This window comes from Scyliorhinus torazame, chromosome 4, assembly GCF_047496885.1.
Source record: "Scyliorhinus torazame isolate Kashiwa2021f chromosome 4, sScyTor2.1, whole genome shotgun sequence".
Taxonomy (NCBI): domain Eukaryota; kingdom Metazoa; phylum Chordata; class Chondrichthyes; order Carcharhiniformes; family Scyliorhinidae; genus Scyliorhinus; species Scyliorhinus torazame.
The window spans coordinates 111,740,286-111,761,402 of NC_092710.1; the positions used below are offsets into that span (position 1 = coordinate 111,740,286).

General features: G+C 54.4%; 1 protein-coding gene and 1 long non-coding RNA gene across 2 annotated transcripts in view; one reads left to right on the forward strand and one right to left on the reverse strand.

Moving 5' to 3' along the window:
* LOC140410420 (potassium channel subfamily K member 1-like) overlaps nucleotides 1-16,057 on the reverse strand; it is a 71,684-nt gene extending 55,627 nt beyond the window's left edge. The window contains exon 1 of the mRNA XM_072498492.1: nucleotides 15,568-16,057. Within this exon, the coding sequence (XP_072354593.1) occupies nucleotides 15,568-15,925 (358 nt within the window). The 5' untranslated portion in view covers nucleotides 15,926-16,057. The remainder of the gene's footprint in view (nucleotides 1-15,567) is intronic.
* The window catches only part of LOC140410421 (uncharacterized), a 46,527-nt gene continuing 41,397 nt past the window's right edge, over nucleotides 15,988-21,117 (forward strand). The window contains exon 1 of the long non-coding RNA XR_011940644.1: nucleotides 15,988-16,110. This is a non-coding gene — a long non-coding RNA (uncharacterized lncRNA). The remainder of the gene's footprint in view (nucleotides 16,111-21,117) is intronic.

The window sequence follows — 21,117 nt, forward strand, 5'->3', positions numbered from 1 at the left end:
AGTAACTTCATTTGAAGCCTACTTGTGACAATAAGCGATTTTCATTTTTCATTTCATTTCATTTTTCATTTTCATTTCATTCGGCATGCTCGAGTGACGAATGTGATATAAAATAGTTACTTTAGAGTTACTAGTTAATGTAATGTAGAAATAAGCCACTTTGATTCTTGCAGTTAGGGACAAAGGAATTTGAGACCGCATGGAAAAAGCAGGAAGAGGTGTGTCTATGAGAGTGATGCTGCATTGATAGGGGCCAGAGAAAGGGATTGGAAGTGAGCCAATCAGAATAGATCGAACAGGTCAGGAGGGACATAGGCTGACCTATGTCCGTCGAGTATGTGAAACTTGATACCATTTGAATTGATTTTGCAGAGATCCCTTTGTCTTTTAGTTCAGTCGTTTTCTGGGATGTAAGAAGCTGGATGTCTCTTACATTTCTGTAAGATGATTCAAGCTTGCAAGCTAAATAAATAACTTCTGTTTACGTGCGAATCGGTCTCAACTTTTATTGAGGCCAGACTGACAGAGAAAGAAATTTGGAGATCTACATTTGGTGCCGAAACCCGGGATTTCTCTGGGCGATCCTGATCCAACTGCGAAATCAGAATTAGACTGATTATGAACAGGAAGATGGGGAACAAAGGGCCCTCAATGTAGAACTGGAAAACGACCGCGCATTGATTGTTCCCCTCTTCTTATCGTCTGATTAGTCTGGTCACTCGCGGTTGGCACAGAAAGACCGCCTCGACGAAATCACAGGTCAGTCTGGGGATTAGCACTTTAATTGATGGGATTTCATATTGTTGTTTCGGCTTGGGTTAGGGTTTTGGGCTGATGGGACTTTAATAATGAAGGTTCAGTCTATTATCAGGGTTCAGAGGCTGATGGGACTTAAATAATGAAGGTTCAGTCTATTATCAGGGTTCAGAGGCTGATGGGACTTTAATAATGATGGTTCAGAGGCTGATGGGACTTAAATAATGAAGGTTCAGTCTATTATCAGGGTTCAGAGGCTGATGGGACTTAATTAATGAAGGTTCAGTCTATTATCAGGGTTCAGAGGCTGATGGGACTTAATTAATGAAGGTTCAGTCCAGTATAACTGTTTTTAAATCTGAAGATGGTTCAACTCTATGTGTGAGTGTTTTAAATATATAGTTGATTAAGCTAAAATTGTCTCCTTGGACTGTAAAGTTCCGAGGTCTAGTTGAGATTGTGAGGAATGCTGCATATTGGTTGAAGCAGAAGTCTCTCAAAGGGTTAACAGCAGCAGGCGGAGTTGAAAACAGACAGTGCTTCTCACTCAGGCTTTGAGATAACAGCAGCAGCCATAGTGTAATCGGATACCTTTCCTTTGAGTCAGTGAACACCAGCAAAGTTACGTTTTGAATTAATTAAAGGAAACCAGTGGGTTTCTCCACCTCTTTGATAAAAGTTATTATTTTCGAAAGCAATTGATTGAAATTGCCAGAATCTTAAATTTTACTTACTTGAAATAAGGTTTATCTCATTTTATCTGGAGATTAATAGAAACTTAAAGAAGATCATGGACACCATTTTAAAAAGTGTCAATCTGGAGATGATAGTTGATTTTGCTAATACTTATGATAGTTGATTTTGCTAATACTTATGTGTATGTAACAGAAAAAAAACTTGTTAAAAGAAAAATTGTTAAGATAAAGAAATAATTAAGTTGTAAATGTTATACAAGTTTGTGTTAAGCAAATTGTAAATTTAGTTCTGAGTTGAGATCAGAGCTAAGCTTGCAAGTTGCAGTAATTCAATTTGAATTTTCAAACATTTTTAAGTTTTAAAAAAAAAAAAGAGAGCAAATAGAGAAAAGAAGGACACAGATCTTGAATGCGTTGAATAGCACATTTCAAAGGCCCATAAATCTTTCTGTTATCTTAGACCTAAAACCTAGGAAGATTGACGAGCCATAGGAATTTCTGGGGCGTTTTAATGAAATCTACCGGGGGCAGTCAGGCGATTTGCTGTATCAAAATGGTCAGAATTCCCCTCAATACTGTGCTATGTTAATGCATTGCCTACCACCTTCTGTGGTTACTGCTGTGAAATGTAATAACATGAATTGGACAGAGAACGACCCTTCCCAGATGGCAAGGGCAGTCAGATTTTACTGGAAGGAGGGTGTAGGCCAAGAAGGAGGCTCAGTTACAAAGGTTAAGACTGAGTATGTAATGAAAAAGGATGATCTGCGATCCCAACAAGCGGCAGAAATGGTAGTTTACCAGCAGGAGCTCCAATATAGTGACTTTGGGTGGGTGGATCAGCGAAGAGGAGGATGAGACAACAGTGATATATTTCTATCACCCCCCAGTGGTGGACGTTAGACATTGAACAGTCACTGCATCACGTTACCCTGGCCTATGACAGAACTGGACGAAACAGGGAGTTGGAGGACAAATACCGGCCATTACTTGAGACCGAATGGCCAGTCAAGGTTACAGCCACAGTCACGGGAAAAGAAGGTACAGCCGATTTTGTTACAATATCACCACATTTATGGCCACAGTCAGCTTCGGTAAGCCCTCATATTACACGTCAGGTCCATGACCAGTACCATGCCAGGGATATGGGGCGAATGGTCAGCATCTTACCGCAGCTCGTCAGAATAGGTATGAGATATACCTTTTGAACAATCCACGTCTGACATTTAAATACTGTACCACTATCAATCCAGCCTGTTTTCTTAGTGGTCCCCCTGTCCATGAAGACGCACCTGGCCACGACTGTTTAGCCTTGATTCAGGAAACTACCACAATAAGGGGCGATTTGAGTGACATTTCGTCAGAACAACCTGACATGATTATGTGTGGTCAAATATCCCACCGGGGTTTAGTTAATGACCTACTGCAGGCCCTCCTTCTGCCAGCGCAGATTTCCGTTATTAAATGCGCTGCCCACACGAATGGTACAACCCCAGTTGACGTTGGTAATGAACGAGCAGATTGTGCAGCGCGCACAGCCGCACAAATTCAGCAAGTGATGGTGCCTAAAATGTTAAGTCAGACTAAACGATCTACTATGAATGTGTCTGCTTCTGACAAGCCAATGCCAACCATCCAAGACGTCATAAGGTTACAGGAGGACGCTCCTGAGAGTGATAAACAAATGTGGAAACGGTTAGGTTGTACATATGATTCTGTTTCCTCTTTATGGACCACGCCTGCACATCAGACTTGTATGTCTGATGTACTGGCTTTATGGGTCATCGAATGTGTACACTTTGCAACTCATTGTGGGGCTCGAGGGACTAGTGATTTGTTGCTGGACACTTGGTGGCACCCTAAAATGCAGGGGTTGGCCCAGAGTATCAGTAATCGGCGTTTGATTTGTCAGCAATATAACACCGGAAAAGGTATCCCTTGTGGGATGGGGCAAACCCCGTTGCCCAATGGTCCCTTTGAGACGCTCCAAATGGATTACATTGAGTTGGAAAGGTGTCAATGTTACAAATATGTTTTGGTCATTGTGGATGTGTTCAGCAGATGGGTCGAGGCGTATCCGACTATCTACAGTAAAGCTGCTACTGTGGTTAAAGTTCTGATGAGGGAAATCATTCCCCGGTACGGTATACCAGCTCAGTTAAGTTCTGATAATGGGCCTCATTTTATTGGACAAATTAACAAGGAGTTTTGCTCCCAGTTGGGCATACGCCAGCAGTTACACTGTGCTTACAGACCGCAGGCAGCCGGGGTGGTTGAGAGACACAATCAGACCCTCAAAACTAAATTGGCTAAATTAAGAGCAGACACGGGACTGACATGGCTTAAGTTGCTCCCCGTTGCCCTCTTCCAGCTGCGGGTTACACCTGCGGGACCAGCCCGGCTCTCTCCCGCCGAGATTCTTTATGGCAGGCCTCTTAGAACTCCTTGGAGCCTGCAGGTTCCCAGACGGGTTCAGTTTCATCAGATGACTGAAGAAATGACCACCTATGTTCTAGCCCTTACGCAAGTGCTCAAGGAACTCCATGGCTAGGTCCGTGCGGCTCACCAGCCATTGCCCCAGTACCTAGCTCACTTTCAGTCCAGCACGGTAGTTATGTCATGGTCAAAAAATTGGACTAGGAAGGGGTCGGAGCCGCGATGGGACGGGCCCTTCCAAGTTCTCCTTACCACCCCCACAGCAGTTAAAGTGGAGGGGCGAAGTGCTTGGGTCCACCTACATCACTGTAAATTGAGTCCATCTCCACTACTGTAAAAGGTCGGATACTAACCTGCCTCCCTTCTCCAGTGCTATTTTACAGGTGTGGAGCATGATGGAGTGGCTACGCATCGTCTGTCTGATATTTGGCCTCACTTCGCTTGGCGTGTTATTGGCGATGGACATGGAAAAGGGGAATATTATGTATCTGTGTAGCCCCAACCAATCTACAAGGATACATCACCTATGCAAAGGTGATGTTCTTCACTGCCCCCATATACGAGGACATGGTATCGACTCATGGAAGGTCATCAAAGTTAAGGAGAATGCGGGAGTCATGAAGCAGCTGCACCGGTCCCGGCGATGGGAAGGGAACATTATATGGACATTGCCTTGTTTTTGGAATACATGTAAATTTGATTTTGGATGTGTTAAAAGTGGTACAATAAAGGTAACATCAGGCTGTCAGAAGAGTGTAGGAAGAGACCATGAGAAAGAGAAAGGGACTAGAGAGAGGACGGGGCGTGTGAGAAGGGAAGTACAGCTAGAACGTAGGTTACCGGGAGATGCACTTAAGTTAATTAAAGGCCAAACTGAGGAAAACCCGGGTAGTATGAATCTCTTCTACCAGATTTACCACCGTCTGTATGGCCAGGGACGGGTTGTCTGCTACCCAAACCCCGCAGCGGTGTCTAGGTTATTTTCTGTTTCACCGCTTTGGGGCACTCCCCAAACGGTGGTTCATTGTCAGCGTTCCGAGCCATTGCCCGAACACGTCACTCTTCCTTACGATCCGGATTCAGCACCACCGGCTATTTGCCTTCCCCTCCCTCGGGATAATTCCCATTCACAGTACGATAGGCTGCGACGGTGGAGGGCGTACATACCTAGCCACTTCACTCCCAATAGGGATTCCCGGTCGTACGAGAATTGCTTCAGCAGTGAAGGATATGGCTGTTTGCTGGTAGAGGTGGACACAAATATAACATGTCTGTTTCCCACCTGTACGGACAGGAGGTGCCATATCACCCAGGCGTCTGGCCAATGCGTTTGTTATAACACCACTTGCGTTCCATTGAACGCTGGCCTCCAGCTCCTTTGTGGCTGGGCGAATGTCTCTCATATCACTGTCGGGAATAGGGCTTTCTGCATTGCTGGGCGGCCCGAATGGGCATTTCAAAATTGGATAAACTGGGCTACTGGGAGGTCCTTACGCAACCGATATGCTGATTGTGATGCTAGTCTCCACACGGAACAAGGATACTACTTTTTATTTAATGGTACGGCGACCAACGTTTTGTCACCCCATTTCCCCGCCGAATTGCTATAGGGACTCTAGTCCCTACCACAGTCCCCTGCCCTTCGGCGTGGAACCTGCATAATCAGTTAGCACGCCGGGCAGTCTCTGCTGAATTTTGCGAGAACTGGAAAAAACCTCAGGTTCTTGCACCCAACCGGGGCCACTCAGCCGGGTGGGGCATTCTGAGCGTATTGACACTGGGAGGTGTGGGGGGTTCCTTGGCTGTTAGTGATCGGAATTATTTTATTTGCGGCCTTACCATCTTGGGAAATGAAACCTTGGGAGCCCTCGGGGCAATAACTAAGGAGTTGTCTCAGCTACGGTTGTTTGCAATGCAGAACCGGTATGCTCTTGACTATCTTCTGGCCCGTGAGGGTGGGGTATGCGCCATAGTACAGGGCAAGTGTATCATGGGTGTTCAGGACTTGACCGCTAACATTACTACATTTATGGATCGCATACGGGATCACTTGGACGGGATGCAGGATCCTGACTCTTGGGGTAACTGGGGATCTGGAGGATGGAAGGACTGGTTGATAAATATGGCCATGTATCTAGTGGTAGCTATCGGCTGCATCTTTGTGGGCCTGGCCATCCTTAAATGTGTGATGGGTAGAATGCAGGGTGCACTAGATCAGATCACCGCCCCAATCACCGAGAAAAAAAATTTAACTGTTAAAATCCATGAGGGTGAGGCAGATGAAGGGGGGCTAAGACAGGAATTGGAAATGCAGCGACGGATCTTTTTAGATGAGGGACCGTAGCTATAGATTGGATAGTTCGGTTATCATGGAATGATAAAAGGAGGGAATGACGAATGTGATATAAAATAGTTACTTTAGAGTTACTAGTTAATGTAATGTAGAAATAAGCCACTTTGATTCTTGCAGTTAGGGACAAAGGAATTTGAGACCGCATGGAAAAAGCAGGACGAGGTGTGTCTATGAGAGTGATGCTGCATTGATAGGGGCCAGAGAAAGGGATTGGAAGTGAGCCAATCAGAATAGATCGAACAGGTCAGGAGGGACATAGGCTGACCTATGTCCGTCGAGTATGTGAAACTTGATACCATTTGAATTGATTTTGCAGAGATCCCTTTGTCTTTTAGTTCAGTCGTTTTCTGGGATGTAAGAAGCTGGATGTCTCTTACATTTCTGTAAGGTGATTAAGCTTGCAAGCTAAATAAATAACTTCTGTTTACGTGCGAATCCGTCTCAACTTTTATTGAGGCCAGACTGACAGAGAAAGAAATTTGGAGATCTACACGAGAAGCCAGAATTGGAGGGACGTAGATATCTCAAGAGGGTTGCAGGGGCTGGAGGGGATTATACAGAGATCGGGAGGGGTGAGGTCCTGTAGGTTAGGGAGTACAGGAGCAATGGTGCAAGTTAGGCTCCATGCTGCAGAGTTTTGGATCAGCTGCAGTTTCCAGGCCGGGCTGGTGAGTGCTGGAATGAGTCTGGAGGTGAAAGGGGAGAGTGTCAGCAGCAGGCTGCTTGGGCATCAGCTAGAATCGGGGGATGCCAGGCAGGCGGAAGGGGACAGCGTTGGCCAGGTTTAACTCAACGTCGAATAAAAGTCCACATCCAAACGATCCTGGGAAACATTGCTGTTGCAGGGAAACCCGTCCTCACCAATACCTCTCCAAAGGAGGAGTGCCATTATTTTGTAGAGACAGCCCATAACTCAAGAACTTTTATCAGCAGCCTTTGGTTGGAAAGCTAATCATGAATATATCCAATGTTCAAGCAAACGACTTCTAAACAGAGATAAGCGATGTGAAGATAAGACAAGAGCAGGGCAGGGGTTTAATGAGGTGTGACTGCTCAGGGAGTCAAGCTTTATCAGAGTGAGACTGTGACGGAGCTGGATACAACACGTCACACAACCACGCCCCACTCAGTCAATGCTCAGCCGCTTATCGCTGTTTGCCCATTTAGTACAGAAGGGATTTGATTAACACTGAGCACACATCCCAATTTGTCCGGCAGAGTTTACTGATTGAAAATGTCCCGGCTGCCTACCCATTCTGAAAGTGGCAGCAGGAAACCAGCTCCGGATATCAGAGTGAAAGGGTGTCTTTCTATCATGTCTTCCAGGCCATCGCAAAGCCTCTCGCGCCCACGAAGTGCTTTTTGAGGTGGTTAAGGTAGCAAAACGCCTCAATGTTTGCATAGCAAGATCCCACATATGAGCAGGTTAATTTGTATTTTAGTGATGTTGGCTGATTAAACCATGAAATTGCACCATAAAGTGGACCCCCCCCCCCCCCCCCCCCCCAGCAACTTCCTACGCCTTTGCATTGCTGTCACTGGATTGCTCAGCCCACACTGTCTAATTTGTCTTTCCTTTATTGGAAACTGGCACTGCTGGGTCAGCACCGAGAGAGAGGGCAGACCTGAGGCCTGCCTGCCTATTCAGGACAGGCATAAACCACCTGGGCATCACTTATCAAAGAAAGAGAGGGAGGAGTCTGAGCCAAACCTCCTCTCCCCGCCCAATAATTCTTGAACTGGTTAGTCACCTCATTTTGCTACGTGGAACACTGGCTACTTTTACTGTGACACAGTTCCAATAGAAAAACCTGCTCGGCAACAATCCCACGCTTCATTGGCACCTTCAGTTACAACTATTCCAACAATCGCCTGGCCAGTCTTCCACATTCCGCCCTCGGTGAACATCAGCCCATCCAGAACTCTAATACCCATCTCTTAATTGGCATCACGTCTCCTTCTCTTATCACTCACTGATCTTCATTACCTTCTTTGGTATTATGCCTGTAAGCAATATCATAGATGGCTGGTGGTGCAACCTCCAACCAGCAGGTGGCAGTACAGTCACACCATGCGGACGCAAGATAGTGGTCATGTGACAAGGCACTCCAATATAAGCGGGGGCACACCCGGTCACAGGCAGATGGTTATAATACGTACAAGTGGACAGTTGGAAGTTCCAGAGGAGTACAAAGAAATTCCATGATAATAATAATCTTTATTAGTGTCACAAGTAGGCTTACATTAACACTGCAATGAAGTTACTGTGAAAATCCCCTAGTCGCCACATTCCCGCATCGGTTCAGGTACACAGAGGGAGAATTCAGAATGTCCAATTCACCCAACAAGCACGTCTTTCAACACTTGTAGAGGAAACCGGAGCACCCGGAGGAAACCCACGCAGACACGGGGAGAACGTGCAGACTCCGCACAGACAGTGACCCAAGCCGGGAATCGAACCCGGGTCCCTGGCGCTGTGAAGCAACAGTGCTAGCTACCGTGCCACTTGCACTGTAACAGATCGCTATCTTACCACGTGCGATTCAATAAAGATCCTGGTTTTGACAAGACTGAAGCCATTTGGTAGATTCCTTGCTGGACATTGAACACCAAACACCTTCTGGTCCGGTTATGCTTGCACTTTAGAATTTTCATTCTTATTAATTCCCTCCGTCATCCTCTCCCTATCTCTGTTATCTCCTCCAGCCCCGCAACCCTCCGAGATCTCTGCACTCCCCTCTCCTCTCCCTAATCTGTAATCTACTCCAGCCCCATACCCTCCGATATATGTGCACTCCCCTCTCCTCTCCCTAATCTGTAATCTCCTCCAGCCCCACACCCTCCAATATCTCTGCACTCCCCTCTCCTCAATCTGTAATCTCCTCCAGCCCCACACCCTCCAATATCTCTGCACTCCCCTCTCCTCTCCCTAATCTGTAATCTCCTCCAGCCCCACACCCTCTGAGATCTCTGCACTCCCCTCTCCTCTCCCTAATCTGTAATCTCCTCCAGCCCCACACCCTCCGATATATGTGCACTCCCCTCTCCTCTCCCTAATCTGTAATCTCCTCCAGCCCCACACCCTCCGATATCTCTGCACTCCCCTCTCCTCTCCCTAATCTGTAATCTACTCCAGCCCCATACCCTCCGATATCTCTGCACTCCCCTCTCCTCTCCCTAATCTGTAATCTACTCCAGCCCCATACCCTCCGATATATGTGCACTCCCCTCTCCTCAATCTGTAATCTCCTCCAGCCCCACACCCTCCGAGATCTCTGCACTTCCCTCTCCTCTCCCTAATCTGTAATCTCCTCCAGCCCCACACCCTCCGATATCTCTGCACTCCCCTCTCCTCTCCCTAATCTGTAATCTCCTCCAGCCCCACACCCTCCAATATCTCTGCACTCCCCTCTCCTCCCCTATCTCTGTAATCTCCTCCAGCCCCGCAACCCTCCGATATCTCTGCACTCCCCTCTCCTCCCCTATCTCTGTAATCTCCTCCAGCCCCACACCCTCCAATATCTCTGCACTCCCCTCTCCTCTCCCTATCTCTGTTATCTCTTCCAGCCCCGCAACCCTCTGAGATCTCTGCACTCCCCTCTCCTCTCCCTAATCTGTAATCTCCTCCAGCCCCACACCCTCCAATATCTCTGCACTCCCCTCTCCTCAATCTGTAATCTCCTCCAGCCCCACACCCTCCAATATCTCTGCACTCCCCTCTCCTCTCCCTAATCTGTAATCTCCTCCAGCCCCACACCCTCTGAGATCTCTGCACTCCCCTCTCCTCTCCCTAATCTGTAATCTCCTCCAGCCCCACACCCTCGGAGATCTCTGCACTCCCCTCTCCTCTCCCTAATCTGTAATCTCCTCCAGCCCCACACCCTCCGATATCTCTGCACTCCCCTCTCCTCCCCTATCTCTGTAATCTCCTCCAGCCCCACACCCTCCGATATCTCTGCACTCCCCTCTCCTCTCCCTAATCTGTAATCTACTCCAGCCCCATACCCTCCGATATATGTGCACTCCCCTCTCCTCTCCCTAATCTGTAATCTCCTCCAGCCCCACACCCTCCGATATCTCTGCACTCCCCTCTCCTCTCCCTAATCTGTAATCTACTCCAGCCCCATACCCTCCGATATCTCTGCACTCCCCTCTCCTCTCCCTAATCTGTAATCTACTCCAGCCCCATACCCTCCGATATATGTGCACTCCCCTCTCCTCAATCTGTAATCTCCTCCAGCCCCACACCCTCTGAGATCTCTGCACTCCCCTCTCCTCTCCCTAATCTGTAATCTCCTCCAGCCCCACACCCTCCAATATCTCTGCACTCCCCTCTCCTCCCCTATCTCTGTAATCTCCTCCAGCCCCGCAACCCTCCGATATCTCTGCACTCCCCTCTCCTCCCCTATCTCTGTAATCTCCTCCAGCCCCACACCCTCCAATATCTCTGCACTCCCCTCTCCTCTCCCTATCTCTGTTATCTCTTCCAGCCCCGCAACCCTCTGAGATCTCTGCACTCCCCTCTCCTCTCCCTGATCTGTAATCTCCTCCAGCCCCACACCCTCCGATATCTCTGCACTCCCCTCTCCTCCCCTATCTCTGTAATCTCCTCCAGCCCCGCAACCCTCCAATATCTCTGCACTCCCCTCTCCTCTCCCTAATCTGTAATCTCCTCCAGCCCCATACCCTCCAATATCTCTGCACTCCCCTCTCCTCCCCTATCTCTGTAATCTCCTCCAGCCCCACACCCTCCAATATCTCTGCACTCCCCTCTCCTCTCCCTAATCTGTAATCTCCTCCAGCCCCACACCCTCCGATACCTCTGCACTCCCCTCTCCCTAATCTGTAATCTCCTCCAGCCCCATACCCTCCAATATCTCTGCACTCCTCTAATTCTGACCTCTTGAGCATCCCTGACTTCATTGTTCCACTATTGGTAGTCATGTGTTCAGCTGGAAAGGCTCAAAGCCTCTATAAACCTCTCTAACCCTCTTCCATTAAGACACTCCTTAAAACCTACCTCTATAACCAAGGTTTGGTCATCTGTCCACAAACAATCACTCCCTCCACCACTGATGCACAGGAACAGCCATCTACAAAATGCACTGCAGGAACTCACCAAGGTTCCTTAGACAGCACCTTCCAAACCCACAACCACTACCATCTAGAAGGACAAGAGCGGCAGATACCTGGAAACCCCACCACCTGGAGGTTCCCCTCCAAGTCACTCACCACCCTGACTTGGAAATATATCGCTGCTCCTTCACTCTCACTGGGGCAACATCAAGGAACTCCCTCCCTAACAGCACAGTGGGTGTACCTACACCTCAGGGACTGCAGCGGCTCAAGAAGGCGGCTCATCACCACCTTCTGAAGGGCAACTAGGGATGGGCAATAAAATCCTGGCTTAATCAGTGACACTGAAAAAAATCCCCTTGTGTGGCTGATATTGCACCTGTAACATACAATGGTTATATTAAAGTTCATAGAATTATCATAGAATTTACAGTGCAGAAGGAGGCCATTCAGCCCATCGAGTCTGCACCGACTCTTAGAAAGAGCACCCTACCCAAGGTCAACACCTCCACCCTATCCCCATAACCCAGTAACCCCACCCAACACTAAGGGCAATTTCGGACACTAAGGGCAATTCAACATGGCCAATCCACCGAACCTGCACATCTTTGGACTGTGGGAGGAAACCGGAGCACCCGGAAGAAACCCACGCATACACGGGGAAGAACGTGCAGACTCTGCACAGACAGTGACCCAAGCCGGGAATCGAACCTGGGACCCTGGAGCTGTGAAGCAATTGTGCTAACCATTGTGCTACCGTGCTGCCCTGATATATAAAAGCAGGTTGTTGTTGTTCCTTGTCCTGTAGAATAACAAGAAGGAATATCCTCAGCTCATTGCAGTGTTTCCACATTCATTCCTGTGGTTTAGCTGGGGGAAGACACAGGGTAACAACAGCCTGAATGGAGGTCCCGCATGGGGAGCGATCACTGGGGTGAGGGCTGGTCTGTCCCAGAAGAGAGAGGGGCTGCTGACACTTTAGCTGGAAAGGCTTCCTCATCTCTCAGTGCCTGAGTGACTCCTCCTGTATGCTCCAAATTAGTGTCAAACCTTTGGGTCTTTCGGATGAAGTGTTAAACCAAGGCTGCAGGTGGCTGTGAATGATCCCATGGCACTGTTCAAATCCAGTCAATATTTATCCCTCAATAAAACAGATGATTGGGTCATCGTCCTTTTGCTCTCCTATTAGTGTCCAGGGATGTGCAGGATAGGTTACAGGGATAAGGGGTAGGGGCCCTGGTTGGGGTGCTTTTTCAGAGGGTCAGTGCCGACTGAATGGGCTAAATGACCTCCTTCTGCACTGTGGGGATTCTGTGCTGTTTGTGGGAGCTTGTTGTGTGGCTGCTGCGTTTCCAACATTACAAAAGTGAATACACTTCAGAAGTACTTCATCAGCTACCGCAGATGGACCGTCAGAGGTTCAAGAAAAGAGCTCACCAACACCTTCTGTAGATAGGGGCTGGATTAGCACACTGGGCTAAATCGCTGGCTTTTGAAAAGCAGACCAAGCAGGCCAGCAGCACGGCTCAATTCCCGTACCAGCCTCCCCGAACAGGCGCCGGAATGTGGCGACTAGGGGCTTTTCACAGTAACTTCATTGAAGCCTACTTGTGACAATAAGCGATTTTCATTTCATGTAATTTTCATAGTAGGGATGAACTGCTGGCCTTACCAGCAACACACACATGCCCCACGTACGAGCAGAAAAAAAGGAGGTGACAGAGAGAGAGGGAGGTCACTTTCACTGATTGAGAGTATTGAAACCGTACTGCCACTCGGACATTTTTTGGGAGTTTCGATCAGGTTTCGGGGAGGGGGAACACAAAGTGACTCACTACTGGAACTGTAAGCCACATACAGGAAAATAAGCACAGCGCCCCCAGCACTCAACACCTGAGAGCAGGCCTCACTCAGTCACCGCTGCTGCTCAATGTGCCTGAACAAAGCAACAAACAGCAGAGTGTAGGAGACAAGGAGGGGGTGTGGTCAATCCACACCATGAGCTTAAAGGTCCACACATGCACCCCCCCCCCCCCCACCCCATAACACATCCAAATTAATGCTTTCAAGCAGTTTGCTGATATATAAACACCAATACGACAAACACACATTTGTGCAGAGATACATCATTATAAATGCACATATAAAGAGAGACTTGCATTTATATAGTGCCTTTCATGACCACCGGATTTCTCAACACTCTTAACAGCCCATGGGGAACCTTTAAAGTCACTGCAGTAATATAGGAAACGTGGCAGCCAATTTGTGCACAGGAAGCTCCGACAAACAGCAACGCGATAATGTGTTTTGGTGATGTTCGTCAAGGGATGAATGTTGGTCAAGACAGGGAGAACTCCCCTGCTCTCTCATTCAATCATAGAATCAAAGAACGGTTCGAGCACAGAAAGGAGGCCATTCAGCCTGTCATCTCTGTGCTGGTTCTCAACAAGGCGCTCACCTAATCCCATTCCCTCATCTTTTCCCCGGAGTCCTGCAAATCGTTTTCTTCAGATAATGATCCCATTCCTTCCTGAAAGCTACGATTGAATCTGCCCCCACCACATTCTCAGTCAGCGCATTCCAGATCCTAACCGCACACTGTGTAAAACAAATTCCTCGTGTCACCTCTCGTTCTTAAATGGTGCCCTCTAGTTTTCGACCTCTCCACTAATGCAACGGTTTCTCCCTATTGACTCTGCCTCGACCCCTCAACATTTCAAAAGATCTCTATTAAATCTCCTCTCTGCTTTCTCTTCTCCAAGGAACTCTGACTTCTTCAATCTATCCATATTACTGAAGTTTCCTCATTCCTGGATCTATTCTTGTCATTCTTGTATGCACTCTCTCCTCCTCCTGCCTTCACATCCTCCCTTTGCTGTGGCACCCAGTACTGGACACAATACTCCGGTTGAGGCTGAACCAGTGTTTCATACAGGTTTATCATAGCTTCCTTGCTTTTGTACTCTATGTTTCAAGTTATACAACAAATAAAACAGTAGGTCCTAACACTGACCCTGGCGGATTCCACTATATACCTTCCAGTTTGAAAAAAAAATTCATTAACCACTATTTTCTTGTTTCATGTCACTCAGCCAATTTAATATCCATGTTCTACTGGCCCTTTTATTCCATGAGCTCTAACGTTGCCCACATGCCTGTTGTGTGGCACTTTGTCACACACAAACACATTAAAAAAACATTTTAAAATAAATTTAGAGTACCCAATTTTGTTTTTCCCCAATTAAGGGGCAATGTTTGGGTTGTGGGGGCGAAACCCACGCAGACACGGGCAGTGACCCGGGGCCGGGATCGAACCCGGGTCCTCAGCGCCGTGAGGCAGCAGTGCTAACCCTGCTCCACCGTGCCACCCCACAAACACATTTTGGAAGTCCATGTACACATCAACAACATCCCCCTCATTCGCCCTCTCTAATCTCTCAGCAAAAAACTCAAGCACGTTAGTTAAATGCGATTTACACTTAACAAATCCGTGCTGGCTTTCCTTAATTAACCCACATTCACCCAAGTGACCATGAATTTGACCTCAAATGATCATTTCTAAAAGCTTCAGCACCGAGGCGAAGCTGATCGGCCTGTTGCACAACAGAATCTTTGACATCTATCTGGGCAGATGGGACTCAGAACCTCTGGCTCCCTCAGTACTGCACTGGCCCATCAACCTGGAATGTTGTACTCTGGAATCCAGAACTTTGTGAATCACTGAGCACGGTTATACATACACAGACTTAATCTTTATTAGCGTCACAAGTAGGCTTACATTAACACTGCAATGAAGTTACTGTGAAAGGCCCCTAGTCGCCACAATCGGGCACCTGTTCGGGTACACAGAGGGAGAATGCAGACTGTCCAATTCACCCAGCACGTCTTTCGGGACATGTGGGAGGAAACCGGAGCACCCGGAGGAAACCCACGCAGACACAGGGAGAACGTGCAGACTCCGCACAGACAGTGACCCAAGCCGGGAATGGAACCTGGGACCTGGCGCTGTGAAGCAACAGTGCTAACCACTGTGCTACCATTCTGCAGTGATGTACATCCATTATATAGACACCTTAGATTCACATATGTACACACTACAGTCTCACACACCACATATATAAAGTTACCATCTGGTCACATTGAATTGATTTGGAGACGCAGCAAAGCAGCGGCCAAGCAAAGGGTTTTTCAGAAGTGTAATATATGAAGGTATCCCGAGGTAGCTGTGAGGAGTCTCCCTCTCGGAGTTACCTGTGGTGGTGAGGACAGTGGTCGCGAAGAAGAGGGATGAGGTGAAGTCCCAGTTCCACTTGCCCGTGCTGTTGTTCAACACCGAAACGCCGTAATTGTTGGCCTCCAGGACCCTGTCGAGGAAACGCTCCAGGCTGTCCGGGGCCAGGCACGGGTTCTCCTCTAGGAAGCGGCTCTTCAGCTGCCTCAGCTCCTGGCGCAGGTTGTCCTCGTAAGGCAGCTCGACCGAGGAGAAGATGAGCGCGCCGAAGCTCAGGTACAGCAAGTAGGCGAGAGCCAGCAGGAGAAAGTAACAAATGGACCTGTTCCTGTGCATCAGGCGGAGGCAGGAATTGGTGTTGCCCAGAGACTGGAACATCTCTCTGCAGCTGCCCGCCAGGCCGGGGCGGGGGGCAGGGGCAGCAAGGCTGGGGGCAGCAGGGCGGGAGCTGGCCGTCTGCTTCCAGGCTGCTGACTCTGACCTGCAGACCCAGCAATTGATGAATCTCCTTCCTTCCGCATCACTGAGCAGAGGATGTGGCGGAGACTGCCTGACGTCTGCAGGTAAACAGAAACCCTCACCAGGAAATCCAATACTGAGCTGAGAGCACACCCCCTCCTCTCCCCACCCCCCCCTCATCTCCCCACCCCCCCCCCCCCTCATCTCCCCACCCCCCCCCCCCTCATCTCCCCACCCCCCCCCCCTCATCTCCCCACCCCCCCCCCCTCATCTCCCCACCCCCCCCCCCTCATCTCCCCACCCCCCCTCCTCTCCCCACCCCCCCCCCTCATCTCCCCACCCCCCCCTCATCTCCCCACCCCCCCCTCATCTCCCCACCCCCCCCCCTCATCTCCCCACCCCCCCCTCATCTCCCCACCCCCCCCCCTCATCTCCCCCCCCCTCATCTCCCCCCCCCCCTCATCTCCCCACCCCCCCCTCATCTCCCCACCCCCCCTCCTCCCCCCACCCCCCCCTCCTCCCCCCACCCCCCCCTCCTCCCCCCACCCCCCCCCTCCTCGCCCATCTCCCCACCCCCCCTCCTCGCCCATCTCCCCACCCCCCCTCCTCGCCCATCTCCCCACGCCCCCTCCTCGCCCATCTCCCACCCCCCCTCCTCGCCCATCTCCCCACCCCCCCTCCTCGCCCATCTCCCCACCCCCCCTCCTCGCCCATCTCCCCACCCCCCCCTCCTCGCCCATCTCCCCACCCCCCCCCTCCTCGCCCATCTCCCCACCCCCCCTCCTCGCCCATCTCCCCACCCCCCCCTCCTCGCCCATCTCCCCACCTCCCTCCTCGCCCATCTCCCCACCCCCCTCCTCGCCCATCTCCCCACCCCCCCTCCTCGCCCATCTCCCCACCCCCTCTCCTCCCCCATCTCCCCACCCCCCCTCCTCCCCCATCTCCCCACCCCCCCTCCTCCCCCATCTCCCCACCCCCCTCCTCCCCCATCTCCCCCCATCCGCATCTCCCTCCCATCCGCATCTCCCCCCATCCGCATCTCCCTCCCCATCTCCCCCCCATCCCCATCTCCCCCCCATCCCCATCTCCCCCCCATCCCCATCTCCCCCCCCCATCCCCATCTCCCCCCCCCCATCCCCATCTCCCCCCCCCCATCCCCATCTCCCCCCCATCCCCATCTCCCCCCCCCATCCCCATCTCCCCCCCCCATCCCCATCTCCCCCCCATCCCCATCTCCCCCCCATCCCCATCCCCATCTCCCCCCCATCCCCATCTCCCCCCCATCCCCATCTCCCCATCTCCCCCCGTCCCCATCTCCCCCCGTCCCCATCTCCCCCCGTCCCCATCTCCCCCCGTCCCCATCTCCCCCCGTCCCCATCTCCCCCCGTCCCCATCCCCCCCCATCCCCATCCCCCCCCGTCCCCATCTCCCCCCCCCCCCGTCCCCATCTCCCCCCCCGTCCCCATCTCCCCCCCCCGTCCCCATCTCCCGTCCCCGTCCCCATCTCCCGTCCCCGTCCCCATCTCCCGTCCCCGTCCCCATCTCCCGTCCCCGTCCCCATCTCCCGTCCCCGTCCCCATCTCCCGTCCCCGTCCCCATCTCCCGTCCCCGTCCCCATCTCCCGTCCCCGTCCCCATCTCCCTCCCGTCCCCATCTCCCGTCCCCGTCCCCATCTCCCGTCCCCGTCCCCATCTCCCGTCCCCGTCCCCATCTCCCGTCCCCGTCCCCATCTCCCGTCCCCGTCCCCATCTCCCGTCCCCGTCCCCATCTCCCCCCCCGTCCCCATCTCCCGTCCCCGTCCCCATCTCCCGTCCCCGTCCCCATCTCCCGTCCCCGTCCCCATCTCCCTCCCGTCCCCATCTCCCTCCCGTCCCCATCTTCTCCCGTCCCCATCTTCTCCCGTCCCCATCTACCCCCGTCCCCATCTCCCCCCCTCCCATCCCCATCTCCCCCCCCATCCCCATCTCCCCCCCCATCCCCATCTCCCCCCCCATCCCCATCTCCCCCCCATCCCCATCTCCCCCCTCCCCATCTCTCCCTCCCCTCCCCATCTCCCCCCTCCCCTCCCCATCTCCCCCCCTCCCCATCTCCCCCCATCGCCATCTCCCCCCCATTGCCATCTCCCCCCCATCTCCCCCCATCCCCATCTCCCCCCCCATCCCCATCTCCCCCCCCATCCCCATCTCTCCCCCCATCCCCATCACCCCCCCATCCCCATCTCCCCCCATCCCCATCTCCCCCCCATCCCCATCTCCCCCCCCATCCCCATCTCCCCCTCCCCATCTCCCCCTCCCCATCTCCCCCCTCTCCTCCCCATCTCCCCCCTCCCCTCCCCATCTCCCCCCATCTCCCCCCTCCCCTCCCCATCTCCCCCCATCTCCCCCCTCCCCTCCCACCCCCCATCTCCACCCCTCCTCCCCCCATCTCCCCACCCCCTTCCTCACCCCATCTCCCCCACCCCCCTCCTCCCCGTCTCCCCACCCCCCCTCCCCATCTCCCCTTCCCCATCACCCCCCTTCTCCCCATCTCCCCCCTCCCCAACTGCCCCCCCATCTCCCCGTCCCCATCTCCCCCCGTCCCCATCTCCCCCCGTCCCCATCTCCCCCCGTCCCCATCTCCCCCCGTCCCCATCTCCCCCCGTCCCCATCTCCCCCCGTCCCCATCTCCCCCCGTCCCCATCTCCCCCCGTCCCCATCTCCCCCCGTCCCCATCCCCCCCCGTCCCCATCCCCCCCCCCCCGTCCCCATCTCCCCTCCGTCCCCATCTCCCCTCCGTCCCCATCTCCCCTCCGTCCCCATCTCCCCCCCCCATCTCCATCTCCCCCCCCCGTCTCCATCTCCCCCCCCCCCGTCTCCATCTCCCCCCCCCCCGTCTCCATCTCCCCCCCCCCGTCTCCATCTCCCCCCCCGTCTCCATCTCCCCCCCGTCTCCATCTCCCCCCCGTCCTCATCTCCCCCCCCGTCCCCATCTCCCCCCCGTCCCCGTCTCCCCCCCCCCGTCACCATCTCCACCCCCCCCCCGGTCTCCCCCCCCCCCCGTCCCCCTCTCCCCCCCCCCCCCGTCTCCCCCCCCCGTCTCCCCCCTGTCCCCGTCTCCCCCCCCCCCCCGTCTCCCCCCCCGTCCCCGTCTCCCCCCCCCGTCCCCGTCTCCCCCCCCGTCCCCGTCTCCCCCCCCCCCCGTCCCCGTCTCCCCCCCCCGTCCCCGTCTCCCCCCCCCGTCCCCGTCTCCCCCCCCCCCGTCCCCATCTCCCCCCCCGTCTCCCCCCCCCGTCCCCGTCTCCCCCCTCCCCCCGTCTCCCCCCCCCGTCCCCGTCTCTCCCCCCCCCGTCCCCGTCTCCCCCCCCGTCCCCGTCTCCCCCCTCCCCCCCCCCGTCTCCCCCCCCCGTCCCCGTCTCTCCCCCCCCCCCGTCCCCGTCTCCCCCCCCGTCCCCGTCTCCCCCCCCCCGTCCCCGTCTCCCCCCACGTCCCCGTCTCCCCCCCCCCCCCGTCCCCGTCTCCCCCCCCCGTCTCCCCACCCCGTCCCCGTCTCCCCCCCCGTCCCCGTCTCCCCTTCCCCGTCTCCCCCCCCCCCCCGTCTCCCCCCCCCGTCCCCGTCTCTCCCCCCCCCCCCGTCCCGTCTCCCCCACCCCGTCTCCTCCCCGTCCCCGTCTCCCCCCCGTCCCCGTCTCCCCCCCCCGTCCCCGTCTCCCCCCCCCGTCCCCGTCTCCCCCCCCGTCCCCGTCTCCCCCCCCGTCCCCGTCTCCCCCCCCGTCCCCGTCTCCCCCCCCCGTCCCCGTCTCCCCCCCCCCCCGTCCCCGTCTCTTCCCCGTCCCCGTCTCTTCCCCCGTCCCCGTCTCTTCCCCCGTCCCCGTCTCTTCCCCCGTCCCCGTCTCTTCCCCCGTCCCCGTCTCTTCCCCCGTCCCCGTCTCTTCCCCGGTCCCCGTCTCTTCCCCCGTCCCCGTCTCTTCCCCCGTCCCCGTCTCTTCCCCCGTCCCCTGTCTCTTCCCCCGTCCCCGTCTCTTCCCCGTCCCCGTCTCTTCCCCCGTCCCCGTCTCTTCCCCCGTCCCCGTCTCTTCCCCCGTCCCCGTCTCTTCCCCCGTCCCCGTCTCTTCCCCCGTCCCCGTCTCTTCCCCGTCCCGTCTCTTCCCCCGTCCCCGTCTCTTCCCCCGTCCCCGTCTCTTCCCCCGTCCCCGTCTCTTCCCCCGTCCCCGTCTCTTCCCCGTCCCCGTCTCTTCCCCTGTCCCCGTCTCTTCCCCGTCCCCGACTCCCCCCCGTCCCCGTCTTCCCGCGTCCCCGTCTTCCCCATTCTTCCCCCTCCCCATTCTTCCCCCTCCCCATTCTCCCCTCTCCCCATTCTCCCCCTCCTCCCCATCTCTCCAGCCCCTTCCTCCCCACCCCTCCCCATCTCCCCACCCCCCTCTCCATCTCCCCAGCCATCTCCTCTCCAACTCCCCACCCCCCTCCTCCCCATCTCTCCAAACCCCTCCTCCCCATTCCCCTCCTCCCCATCACCCCACCCCCTCCTCTCCATCTCCCCAGCCCCCTCCTCTCCATCTCCCCAGCCCCCTCCTCTCCATCTCCCCAGCCCCCTCCTCTCCATCTCCCCAGCCCCCTCCTCTCCATCTCCCCAGCCCCCTCCTCTCCATCTCCCCAGCACCCTCCTCTCCATCTCCCCACCCCCTCCTCCCCATCTCTCCAACCCCCCTCCTCCCCATTCCCCTCCTCCCCATCACCCCGCCCCCCTCCTCCCCATCACCCCATCTCCCACCCTCCATCTCCCCACCCCCCTCCCCATTTCCCCAACCCCTCCCCATTTCCCCAACCCCTCCCCATTTCCCCAAACCCCTCCCCATTTCCCACCCCCTCCCCGTCTCCCCACCTCCTCCCCATCTCCCCACCCCCCTTCTCCCCGTCTCCCCACCCCCATCATCCCATCCACCCTTTCCCCCCGTCACCCTCTCCCCCTGTCGCCCACTGTCTCCCCCACTGTCTCCTTCTCGCCCATCTCCCCCCCCGCCCGTCTCCCCCGCCTGTCTCCCCCCGCCCATCTCCCGCCGCCCGACTCCCCCACCCGTCTCCCCCCGCCCGTCTCCCCCTCGCCCGTCTCCCCCCTCGCCCGTCTCCCCCTCGCCC